Raw genomic sequence first — 13222 nt, 5'->3', positions numbered from 1 at the left:
TGCTCTCTTTTCTTTTTATCATTATTGCCATCGTTCTCAATTGCCTTCATTCCCGGGTCGTCGTTTACAACAGTGAGACGGTGATTTCAAGGATGAAATGGCACCCACAAGGTCATCGGGGGGAGATGTTACTCTCCATGATGCTCTAGACTCCATATCTGGGGGAACAGTTAAGGAACGGAGTAATGGGCTGGACGATCTCATATTCTTACTTGAGAAGAAAGCTCGAGCAGCAAATCTGTAAGCACCAATCTCGTCGGCCTTATCCAAACGGGTAGATTCTAATAAATCACAGGTCCGGTCTTGGAGATAAGCATTATCACCGCATCTTTGAGACCCTTTTCAGATGTGCTGTCACCGAAAAGCAGAGCTATTATGGAGGCAAGAAGACCACAGCTGCTTCCGCGGCGACACGGTTATCCAAGTGGTAGGGTCTCCCGTCCTTACCATCAAAGCCCCTGATCTGACTTATCCAGTGCCGAGGCGCTCCGCCTCGCGCTGAACCATGGGGCCGCCAAATTGAAGCGAAAAACAGTTTTCTCCGTCATCGACCACGTTACCCAGACTCTTCCCGGTCGCGGACCCGATCAGCATTTCGTAGAACCGTTACTTCAAGACTACATCAAGTCTATGGTTGTCATGCTGTCTCATCAGGCGAATGTAGAGCACCTGGGTACTCACGGCGGAGAAGGTTGGACGGAATGCGTCGAGTTCTGTATCGATGCCATGTTGATTTACCTCGATGGTGCCGATCAACGCGATTCCAGTTCTCGTGCCTCTCCCGCCCCCGGGACAGGCATGTCTTCTTGTTCCTTCTGCTTGGCATTTCAAGTCGCTGATGAGCCATGCTAACCGACATCTTAGGCTCTCTCCCGGCTTCCGGCAGGTCGGTTGCGAACCGGAGAGGCCCCGGCCAACTGCATCGAGGGACCTTACAGGATCTCCTCCAATGCCTCTACCTACTAGTCGTTCCACCCAACGCCCCCCTCGCGCACAAATCTCAGGACATCGCCACAACGCTTCTTCGAGCTCTCCAACTTCGGCACTCCGGGCTCAGCCAGATCACCTATCTAGCATTCGCCTCGCTAAACGTTCTCCTGGCCAACATCCAAGCCGATGACATTGCGCAAACTAGAACCTTGGCCAAGGAAATTGTTCCGTTGATCACACACTGGTGGCAGGGCCGTGCTGTCTCCAAGGATGAAATGCTCAACTCTGTCAGAGATGAAATGCTCAAGACAATGTTCTTCATCCATCTCCATCTTGAGCGCATCGTCCTGGACAACATTGACGACTCAATCGAGGGCGACCTGGAAGATCTCTCTGAAGCCCTCTGGCTTGAATATACCAGGCGAAACGAGCGGGATCAACTTCAGTTGGACGACATTACCTTTTTGGTCGCCACGCTACCTGGAGACTACTTCAGTCTGAGCACCTTTGGCCTCCGCCCACACAATCAAGAGGGCGAGAGGAAGTGGGCACTGGTACAGAACTTGGCCTTTCTCGAGAGGATACTATCGGTAGCCAAGTCTCATAAACCTTTAGTAACAACGGGCCTGGAAGAACAACCGCGCAAGAAGCGTCGCACTGCTGTCAGTGCCAGCCGTCTTTTGGAGAAGCTCAAGTCTGCCGACCCAGCGGTGCAACGAACTGCCATTCAGCTCATTCCGTATCTCCTGGAGATCAAGACCTACTCCCCGTCTGATCTAGAGGAACTGCGGTCTGAACTCTCTCCCACTGTAAGCGGCACTGGTAGTACCGCCTCGTGGGCGATGCTGGCTTGTGCTAGGTACGTTCTTCTCACTTCTTGCCCTTCAAGCTACCATCCAGTTCTCCCCGCGCCTCGGCACTCATCACATCCCATTTTGCCGGACCAATACTACGGTACATAGCTCGCTGCAGCTGGAGACTGGCAATGAGTTGGGTAGTAGCCAACCGTCGTCATCTCAACATCTCAAGCTACGCGCTTCGTTCAGCGCATGGCGAGACTACGATGTTGAACGCGACGTATTCATGCCTTGTGCCACACCACTGTCCTCTATGTGATTATATTTTCTTTGCTAACTTCGCCTACAGTTACATAGTACAATCACCGAATCAACAGCATAACACCAGTGTCTGGAAGCCCATCTGGCAGATAGCTGCTCGGGCGGCTAGCCTGTTGAGCACCTGCCGCGCAGCATGCCACTTGATGCATGTGATCATCGAGTCGGATGTGCTTCCCTACCATAGTATCTCCGATGAGATCAACAGCCTTGTGGCGACCGCAGATGTCAACGGCCCGGCCACTTTGGTCGACTCGTCTATTACACTCATGATGCGTCTGCTCTACCTTCGTAATACGAAATTACCAAGCGCCAGCCAGTCGACATCTCATCACATCATTCGATGGACCTTTTTCAGATGGAATCCAGGTAAGGGACTACTGTTCTCGGCTCTGCACCAGCAACAGGTAACTAATGATGCGCAGTTGACTTGACGTTTGCTTCGTCCAAGGCCATACATACGCACCCATGCGAACTTGCAGACCTCATACAAGCTTGCTGTGGAGTAGTGACGCCGCAACGTATCGTGCAGACCCAGGTGTCAGGTGGTCCTATCAGCCAAGCATGGGCTGTTTATAATGAGACTGCTCCAGTCACGAGATATCTTCTCCTTCTCGAGAATCCAGCCCCGAAACGAGAGGATTCGACAAAGAGCCGAGAGGATTCCTCCGTGGCCAACTTGGCTCAAACTAACGTGGCGGACAGCTCCCACACCTCCAAAAGGCTGCTTCTTGAGCTATTCGGTCCCAAGATTGAGGAGCTGCAGGAGTTGTGCAATTCTTGGAGTGAAAATAGATTTGAAGCCAGGGTGCAGGTATCCCCTGAGAGACTGCATAGCCTCTTTTCTGCATGCGTTGTTGGGGCACTTCTGATGCCTCAGCTCCAAGGCCTGAACTCACGACAATCGCGAGACATAGAATCGGCCGTGTTCGGCCTCTTGGATTCGAGTTTGGGGGCAGCTCTGGACGCGCCCGATAATCAACCATTCTTTGACGTCCTCCTCAAGGCTTCTTCCTTACACATTCCTCCCCTAGAGACGACCGCAATGAACCTGCTCGTCAAGGAGGGCCTACACATACTACGTCTCCTGTTTAAAGTCGCGGAGTGTTTACACCAGCGAACTTTACGCGAATCGTCTGGCCAGCACCAGGATTTCATGGATTTGGACGACGAATTCGAATCTCAGGCAAGCCGGGCTAGTATCTCGAGCAGGAGCCTCGACGTTCCGAGGCGCAGTCAGTCGATGAAGTTGAGCCACGACGCCTTTTGCATGTCCACGACACTGCGACTCTACTTCCTGGAGGCAATCCATAAAGACCATGGGCAAGCAGGTCTAATCCCCGGAGACTTCTTAGAACATGCGCTGAGCCTCTCGAAGGAAGATCTTTTGCTCAGTAAAGATGTTCTTTCTGAGGTGTTTAAATCGGATCTCATCGTTAACCCTGATGACGCTTTGCATATCATCGAGAAGCTTGGCGAGGTCATCGGCGCGGCCGAGTTCACTTGCTGCGAAGTTGCTCATTCTATGACTCTGGATGTCATGGAAGGCCTTGTCTCCGTTTGGCTGGACGATAAGCATGAGGTAGCCGCCTGTGTGGGCGATCTCTATCACTACTTCATCAAGGCATCGCTGCCTAAGAACAGCCTCTCCCCTAGGTCTCAAATTCGTCTCGCAGAGTTGTTGTTCTCCCTTTTGCGACACGATCCTCAGTACGGGACAAAGCTGGGCTTGTCTTCTTGTCGAACCACACTTCTCTCGATTCTACAGCCAGGGGCCATGCTGGTCAAGCACTACATAGCCACCCGCTTACCAGACATATTTGGTCTGTATGTCTTGAAAACTCACGATGACGTCTTCATCGACATACTGGATAGCCTTCCCACAGATGCAGGCGACGTCGAGGGAATAGCGTTTCGCCTCTTCGCCCTTTCCGAGTTGGCCTGCCGCTGGTCGACTCTCCTTCGACGATGCACCTACCACATTTTCGAGACGCCTGCCAACATCCCATCTTCTACAAAATATGCAACAAGGTGCGTGGCCAAAGTGTCAGAGGCGCTGGGGTTCGAATCTCCCAAGCAGCTGTTCGAAATCTTTCAACCCCAGCTCTTGTACACATGGCTCGATGGCGACGAAGTCGACAGGTTACCTTTCGAAATATTTGGCTATTCAAGTCTTTACGACATGCTTCAGGCATCAAAAGCAGAAGCCACAGCCCTGATGTTCATGCGTGGTCAGGACCAGAGAGCTCTAGATCTGGCACAGAAGCTCAACACCAACGTCGAAGACCTAATCAAGCATGGCTTTGGCAAGACTATAGCGTACGCCATTGCCCATGACACAAACACTTCTCGATCGGGCGATTCGAGCGCAGAGACTAGCATTCGAAAACGTCTCGGCAAGGAACCCTACCTGGACTCCATCTATGCCCACTTTGCGGACATTGTTGCTCTTTTCTTCGACCTCTTTGACCAAGAAGACCCCCTCGAAAAATACTTCGCCAAGGACCAGAACTTCGCCTATGCCGCTACCAATATGGGGGAGATGAAGCAGCATTCTCACTCGCCAGTTGTTCTACCGGGCAATCAGCAGCCAATGTTCAAAGCGAAGTATCTTCTCCGCCAGTTGTTTCACCTGTGCAGCCGGACAGAATACGAGTTGCATAGTATCTGGACACCGGCACTGGTGGTGCATGTTGCCAGGAGACTTCTCAACACCGTCCACCCGGCCCTCGGTTCACTACATGCATGTTCTGTACTGCGAAAGGTCAGAGTTCTCATCGCATTGGCAGGTCCTGTTGCACTGGAGCTATACCCTCTGGAAATGCTCCTCCACTCCATCCGTCCCTTCATCGTCGATTCGGAGTGTGCGGATGATGCGCTCGGAGTGAGCCAATACCTTATCACCAGGGGATCGAAACATCTTGAACAAGTGCCCTCGTTCCTAGCTGGGTATGCTCTCTCCACGCTGGCCTCCCTCAGAGTCTTCCTAGAGTCTAGCCAGTCGAGCACAACCCAGGAGAGCCAGTTTAAAGCCACCATGAGCAAAGCCCAGCAGTTCCACGGATGGTTTTCCAGGTACCTTTCTCGGTACGAGTTCCCAGAATTTATGAACGAGGGTCAAAGGTCTTCCTTCAGAACAATTACCCAGGCGGCTTCGCACATTCGATCGTCGGGAAATGCGGAGAGTGGCACGCACGAGAGTACGCTTCTTCTGGAAATTCTGAGAGACGGTAAGCGCGAAAACAAGCTGCTGAACGAGGGCGCTCGCGACCTCGCTCTTGGAATGCTGTGCGGAGATTTCGTCGTTCCCTCCTCGGTCCGCCTCGATGTCATCGACGATGATCAAAAGGCTCTCCAACACAGCGGCCCTGTCTGGAAAAGCTGCAAAGCCCATGCTCTCAGCGACGAGTATTTGGCGTGGGCTGGGCGTGTTGTCGGTCGTTCTTTTGCTGCGTCGGGGGAACTCCCGCTGGATCTGCTTCGCGAATCCGATCTGGCGAAATACGTCAAGCTTGCCTCGGGGGCGAATGGCTCAGAGCAAGGGCTCTTGACACTCCTCCAGAGGCTGACAGTGAACAAAACTTCGTTCACCGCCGGGCTTGCCGAGTCCTCCCTTAGATTAGCGGTGTCTGAGGCCGCAGGCCAGGAGAATCAGTCTTTGCTGATCGCAGCCCAAAAGACTCTTCACGAGCCTTTGTATCTGGCGTCGGAATGGCATCCCTACCGAACACCACCGTCTGATGGCGTCTTTTTCACCCCGTCGGTGAGGCTCTCAGATGCCCAGTTGTTTTCTCGGGAGCACATAGAACAGCCAGAGTGGGCTCAGAACTTGGCGATACACCTGTCCCAAGCAGCCCCTGACTCCATCATCCTCAACAGTCTGCTGCCGGTCCTTACCCACGTCAAGGGCTTCGCCGAGGAAGCTTTCCCCTTCATCTTGCACCTAGCTCTGTATAGCCAGCTAGACAAACAACAAACCGTCAAGCGGCATTTATCTGAGGCGATGAAAGGTTGGTTTAATAACCATAACGAGGCATGTCGCACGAATCAGAAGCACCTCATCAATGCGCTTCTTTACCTCCGCACTCAACCGTTACCGAACGAGTCTTCCATTGCCGACCGCACCACCTGGATGGACGTGGATTTTCTGTCGGCATCTTCAGCTGCCTCGCGGTGCGGTATGCACAAAACGGCCATCCTCTTCATTGAGTTGGCCGCCTCCAAGACAACTCGTACATCCCGCCGATCGTCTGCGTCCCGCGAGGCAGATTCGTCTGATGTCCTGCTGACTGTCTTTGAAAACATTGACGATCCGGACGCATACTACGGCTTGTCTCAAGCATCCAACCTATCAACCGTATTGGCGCGGCTCGAGTACGAGAACGATGGACCGAAGAGTCTCGCGTTCCGTGGAGCGCAATACGACAGCCATGTCCGGCGCAGAGATCCGGCCGCACATTCGGATGGTCTCTCGCTTGTCAAGGCGCTGAGCACGCTAGGTCTCTCGGGCCTGTCTCACTCTGTACTCCAGACACAGCAAAGTCTCGACGAGAACACGGATTCCATCAACGACATGTTCCACACAGCGAGGAGGCTGGAGATCTGGAATCTTCCTGTCCCGGGCTCGAACAGAAGCCATGCCGTTACCATGTACAAAGCCTTCCAGAGCATCCAGCAGGCGCACGATATGGCTGATGTCCGCCACGCTATCCACGATGGTCTCTACAGCACAATGCGCAGCGCCACGACGCATGCTCTGAACGCGGCTGCCCTCAGGCATCATCTAGGGGCTCTAGCCGCTCTAACCGAGTTGGATGACGTGATCAACGTGTCCGACATGAATGATTTAGAGAACATGCTTCATCAATTTGATTCCCGTGGGCAATGGATGAGACGCGGTCGGTAAGTATTCCCTTTTGAAACCCACGACGAATACAGGCGTCTAACTCCGAGACAGGTACGACGACGTGAGCCAGCTTCTATCATGTCGCGAAACGACGATGAGTTTGCTTAGCCAACAAGGCAAGTTGCGTGCCACGGCGAACCTCACGACAGCCCAGGCCAGACAAACTGAAATCCGATGCCTCTTGTTGTCGTCGGGGATCTACCGTTTTCATCGGGCGACACAGGAGTCGCTCAACTTATCAACGGCGCTCACAGATCTCATCAACCCCTGTCATGAACTGGGACTGAATGTCGACGCAGCCATCAGGGTCGAGTCGGCCAACTCGCTCTGGGACCATGGGGAAATGATCTCATCGATCCGGATGCTCCAAAACATTGACAATGATGTTGACTTTAAAAAGCAGAGTATACATCTCAGTCGATCGGACTTGCTATCCCGGATAGCCCACCAGGTTTCGGTGGCGAGGCTAGAGAAGCCGCACGACATCCAGAAGAACTACCTTGAACCTGCACTAAAGGAACTGAAGGGTAAGAGTGAGGGGAAAGAGGCTGGGAAGGTCTTCCATCAGTTCGCCGTGTTCTGTGACGAGCAGCTTCAAAACCAGGATAGCTTGGAAGATCTCGCCAGGCTGCAAGGATTGAGGAAAGGTAAGAGCGACGAGGTCTCTCAGCTGAAGGCCCTTATATCGAGCACGAGGGACACACAGATGAGATCCAGGTACTCGTCGCACCTCGCACGCGCCCAGCAGTGGCTGCAGCTAGACGAGCAAGAACTCCGACGCGTAGTGCAGACCAGAGGCGAGTTTGTTCGGCTCAGCCTGGAAAACTATCTCTTGTCACTGATCGCGTCCGATGAGCATAACAATGATGCGTTGCGATTCACCGCGCTCTGGCTAGAGCGATCTGATGACGACGCGATCAACGATGTCGTGCGAAAGCACCTTGACAAGGTCCCGACCAGGAAGTTTGCGACGCTGATGAACCAGCTGTCGTCGCGACTGCAGGATCAATCGACACCGTTCCAGCGACTGCTCATGAACCTCGTCTACAACATTTGCGTTGAGCATCCCTATCACGGAATGTACCAGATCTGGTCCGGCACAAAAGTCAAGGCGAATAGCAAGGACGAAGTCGCGGTGCTACGGCAGAAAGCAACGGAGCGCGTGGCGAGGCAACTAGAGAGGGACGCCAGCGTCGGGGCCATCTGGTATGCCATTGATAGGACAAGTGGCTACTATCACCGGCTCGCGGTGGACAGGGACCCCTCCAGGTACAAGTCTGGGCAGAAGATTGCTCTGCGAGAGACGGGAACCGGCAGTCAGCTGGTGAGCGCGCTTAACAAGTACCAAATCCCGCCGCCGACGATGCAGCTCGAACTCGCGGCTGACAGGGATTACTCGCGCGTGCCGGTCATTGCGAAACTCGAGCCGTACATGTCCATCGCCTCGGGCGTTAGTGCTCCGAAGATCATCACAGCCGTGGGTAGCGACGGGCAACGGTACAAACAATTAGTGAAAGGAGGCAACGACGACCTGCGTCAAGACGCCATCATGGAGCAGGTGTTCGCGGCGGTCTCGTCACTGCTCAAGCTCCACCGGGAGACGCAGCAAAGAAATTTGGGCATCAGGACGTACAAAGTGTTGCCCCTGACATCGGCGTCGGGGCTGATCGAGTTTGTGCCGAACACAATCCCACTGCACGAGTTCCTCATGCCCGCTCACGAACGATACTTCCCCAACGACTTGAGGGGGAGCCAGTGCAGGAAGGAGATATCGAACGCGCAGGGCAAGTCGGTGGAGGTGAGGATCAGCACGTACCGCAAGGTCAAGGAGCGATTTCATCCGGTGATGCGATACTTCTTCATGGAGTACTTTGCCGACCCGGACGAATGGTTCATGAAACGAACGGCGTACACCCGCACCACGGCGGCCATCTCGATGCTCGGCCATGTGCTAGGACTCGGAGATAGGCATGGGCACAACATCTTGTTGGACCATAAGACGGGCGAAGTGGTCCACATTGACCTGGGCGTGGCATTCGAGATGGGTCGTGTCCTTCCGGTGCCGGAGCTAGTTCCGTTCCGACTGACGCGGGACATTGAGGACGGCATGGGCATCACCAAGACGGAGGGCGTATTCCGGAGGTGCTGCGAGTTTACGCTGCATGCGCTGCGGGAGGAGACGTACTCGATCATGACCATCCTGGACGTGCTGCGGTACGACCCTCTGTATTCATGGTCCATCTCGCCAGTCCGGTTGGCGAAACTCCAGGATGCTCGGGCTGGCGGGTCCGTGGCTGGAGGTGGTGGCGGGGACGGCGATAACGGTGCGCAGAGCGACGACACGGAGACGGGCAAAGGGAGGAAGGGGCCGGGGGCCCGGGTGAACGAGCCGTCCGAGGCGGACAGGGCCCTCGAGGTGGTTAGGAAGAAGCTCTCCAAGACACTGAGCGTGACGGCGACGGTCAATGACTTGATAAACCAGGCCACGGATGAGAGGAACCTGGCGGTATTGTATTCGGGATGGGCTGCGTATGCCTGATTGGATTTAATTGTAGCTGGAATGCATTTATTTCAGTGAGAATGAGAGAATAACGGTCCTACGCATTCCGTCTCGGGGGAGAAATGGTTTGTGTTGATGAGAGACGTGGAAACCAAAGTAATTACCCGTGCGTCGGCGCGAGTACTTTGTAAGAGGTATTATCTCGGAATATAGGTACTTCGTAATCGCGACTATTTCGCCTTATCTTGAATGGATAAGCCAAGAGGCTTCACCTTGTTGCGGACGACTAGTCACGTGATCATAACATCCGACCAATCAGGCAACAGTCTTTGATATAACCAGAGTCCTAGCTCCTAGCCGTGGAGCTCTTCTTCTAACTGCACACGTGACAGCTGTAGTGTGACTAGTGTGACAGTACAGTACGGGAATCACAAGTTTCTATCTAAACCCCGTTCCTTATCTCCGTCCACTTACTTGAGCTGCTCCAGATGTCATCACAGTGCGGATAGAGATACGTTAGCCTCGCCCCCACTGCGTGTACAGTACCTACCTACTCAGCGTAGATGCCCGCACCTACCACCATAATCTGACGGTGGTGATGCTCGCCGAAAGCCCATCTACACTGTAAGGTTCCCTTCCGTTCCGTGTAATAATCTACGCCATCCCACTAATGATGCCCCCTCAGCCTCATCATTATTAGTTCGCGACCGAGAGATTTTCCACCTTTACAACGGTATCAGGCGCATAAGAAACACCTGCGCGGGACGTTGACAACAGCTTGAAGGCGAACGAAACGACGCCACCAACACACCACATCGTCATATTCCCCGTCGAGCCCGATACACGAGGCGAAGGGCATCCGTGGAAGACCAGACTTGTGGCCACCCTTGCCACTCTTTGGCATGCCTAGCCCGCCGAAGACCCAACATACCGTCGAGGGAGCGCTGTCATCACGGGCCAGTACGACGTGGCATTCGTCTCCAGGCGCGGGTAGAGTTCTGCCCGGCGTTCCCACAAACACAACCAGCAGTCCTACCCTCCGAAGACCCCGCGTCGATTCAGACTCTTCAGACGCCGGCTCCGGATTTCGGCCATCTGATCGGCACTCGAGATCCCTGGAACAGTCGGGAAGGCCCAATCCTAAGCGGTTTAAGCCTGGCCTGGACGACGCTCCCTCCGCCAACCCCACCATGTCCGGCAAGATGAAGGGCAAGCTTCCCGAGAAGCCCATAGATTTGACCCAGCAGAGCGCGTTCCGGCCCCATGCCGGCGCGAAGAAGCTAGTGATAAAGAACTTTAGGACGTCGTCGACGAAGGATCAGAGCGAAACATATTGCGAACGCACGCAGCAGGAGCTCAGGGAAGCTCTGGTCGCCATATTCAAGCAGCAGCCATTGCAGCTGTCACTGGAGAGGCTCTACCGGGGCGTCGAGGACATGTGCAGGCATGGCCGGGAAAAACATGTGTACAGCCTCCTCTATGAGGTCATCGAGAATCACATGCAGACGGACGTCTGGAATTCCATCTGGGCAGAATGCGGTAGTGACAACATCGACATGCTCCGGGTCGTGCTCAACCGGTGGCAGGTACTTGACAGGCAGACTGTAAGCTGACATTGTTCCCCCTTCCTGTCCCACCGTCTCTCGACCCCAACTGTGCCGACTTTCGTAGCTTACCATGGAAACTCGCAGGTCATCATTCGATCCATATTCAGCTACCTCGACAGGACCTATCTTTTGCGGGAGAAGTCGGCATGCTCCGTCAACGACTTGACCATCGCGCACTTTCGGAGGATGCTGTGGGCAGAGAATCGCGTGGCCCGGACCCCTTGGGCGCGGTGTGTGGCCGGCGTCTGCGACCTGGTCGCCTTTGACCGGGCAGGAGACGGGCGCTTCGATTCCGGACTCCTGCGAGAGAGCATCAAGATGCTCCACGTCCTCAACATATACCAGAAATCCTTCGAGAAGGCCTTCATAGACGACTCGACCAAGTTTTTCCGCCACTTCGCCGAGGAGCGTAGCACGTGGAGCCTAAAGGAGTACATCATGGCGTGCAAAGATTTCTTGAATGCGGAGGACTACCGATGTAATGCTTACAACTTCGATACCACGACGAAAAAGCAGCTGCTCAATGCCGCGCATGGCATCTTGATCATAGATTACACGGAGAAGCTCCTGAATGCCGAGAGCCTGGCCAAGCTGTTGGCGGAGAACGAAGTGGATTCGATGAAGGCACTGTACGATCTTCTGCGGCTGTCTGGGATTCAGACCAAGCTCAAGGTACCTCTGACCGAGTACGTCCAGCGAACCGGGGTGGACATTGTGGGGGATACCACGAGGGGCGACGAGATGGTCATGCGACTTCTCGAGCTGAGGAGATCGTTGGACATCATCGTCAGGGACGCGTTCGGGGGCGACGAGGAATTCGTGTACGACATTCGCCAGGCCTTCTGCGCCTTCATGGACGACCGACAGGCCACCGCGGGCTGGTCGACTGGCACCTCCAAGATTGGGGAGATGATCGCCAAACACATCGATCTTCTGCTGCGTGGCGGCATCAAGGCCCTACCGAAGACGCTGCTTTCGGACCACAAGGACCGTGCCGCCGCCGAGCAGAGCGGCCAAGCAAGCACGGGGGACGAGGACGCCGAGCTAGACCGCCAGCTGGACCAGGCTCTGGATCTCTTCCGGTTCATCGAGGGCAAAGACGCATTCGAAGCCTTCTACAAGAAAGACCTGGCGCGCCGCCTGCTCATGGGACGGAGCGCCAGCCAAGACGCGGAGCGGAACATGCTGCGAAAACTGCGAGACGAGTGTGGTGCTAACTTCACCCGCAACCTCGAGCAGATGTTCAGGGACCAGGAAATCGCCAAGGGAGAGATGGAGGCATTCAAGGAACACACCGCCAGGCTGGAGAACAGGCCGCCGGTCGATCTGCAAGTCATGGTCATCTCCGCCGCCGCTTGGCCGAGCTATCCGGACGTCCGACTCCGCATTCCCAAGGAGATTGCAAGGGAGGCGGAACGGTTTGAGCAGTGGTACAAGTACAAGCACGAGGGCAGGAAGCTCACCTGGCCGCACGCCCTGGCCAACTGTACCATCAGGGCCACTTTCCCCAAAGGCACCAAAGAGTTGTCGGTCAGCGCATATCAGGCGGTGGTCCTGGTCCTGTTCAACAACGTCGATCTGGATGGCTTCCTCAGCTACGAGCAGATCAGCACCGCCACGGGTCTGCAGGGTGCCGACCTGGAGCGCACGCTGCAGTCTCTGGCCTGCGGCAGGGTGCGGGTGTTGACCAAGCATCCCAGGGGCAGAGACGTGAATCCGACGGACACGTTCACCATTAACAAGAACTTCTCCGACCCCAAGATCAAGATCAAGATTAACCAGATCCAGCTGAAGGAGACCAAGGAGGAGAACAAGGCGACGCATGATCGTATTGTGGAGGATCGCAAATACGAGACCCAGGCGGTTATTGTGCGAGTGATGAAGGCGCGCAAGACCATGGGCCATAGCGAATTGATGGCCGAGGTGCTCAACCATACGCGGAAGCGAGGCCCGCTGGATCCGGCCCAGATCAAGAAGATGATTGAAACGTGAGTATCCCCTTCCTTGACCAGATGACCTTGATGAATGTGGACTGACCAGAAGTAGGCTCATCGACAAGGACTACATTGAACGAGAGGGAAACATGTATCACTATGTGTCGTAGGGATAGAGCGTCGTTCTCTTCATGCTGGCTGGTTTACGGTCTACGCTACGTCTATGCATG

At 54.7% G+C, this 13222-nt stretch overlaps 2 protein-coding genes across 2 annotated transcripts; both read left to right on the top strand.

The window, feature by feature from the left end:
* Positions 1–97: 97 nt before the first annotated feature.
* ACRALDRAFT_1052581 (uncharacterized protein) lies at positions 98–9670 on the top strand (the record flags this gene model as incomplete). Its single annotated transcript, XM_071015739.1, has 7 exons — positions 98–240; positions 296–427; positions 477–808; positions 865–1789; positions 2077–2414; positions 2471–6947; positions 7003–9670. The coding sequence occupies 7 exons, from the start codon at positions 98–100 to the stop codon at positions 9488–9490; spliced, it is 8835 nt and encodes a 2944-aa protein (XP_070871818.1). The 3' UTR covers positions 9491–9670.
* A 971-nt stretch (positions 9671–10641) lies between these two features.
* Positions 10642–13162, top strand: ACRALDRAFT_1036580 (uncharacterized protein; the record flags this gene model as incomplete). Its single annotated transcript, XM_071015028.1, has 3 exons — positions 10642–11055; positions 11143–13046; positions 13105–13162. The coding sequence occupies 3 exons, from the start codon at positions 10642–10644 to the stop codon at positions 13160–13162; spliced, it is 2376 nt and encodes a 791-aa protein (XP_070871817.1).
* Positions 13163–13222: the final 60 nt, after the last annotated feature.

This window comes from Sodiomyces alcalophilus, assembly GCF_042370955.1.
Source record: "Sodiomyces alcalophilus JCM 7366 unplaced genomic scaffold ACRALscaffold_8, whole genome shotgun sequence".
Lineage (NCBI taxonomy): Eukaryota > Fungi > Ascomycota > Sordariomycetes > Glomerellales > Plectosphaerellaceae > Sodiomyces > Sodiomyces alcalophilus.
Note: the sequence above shows the minus strand (reverse complement) of the source record. Positions and strands in the feature narration are given on the sequence as shown.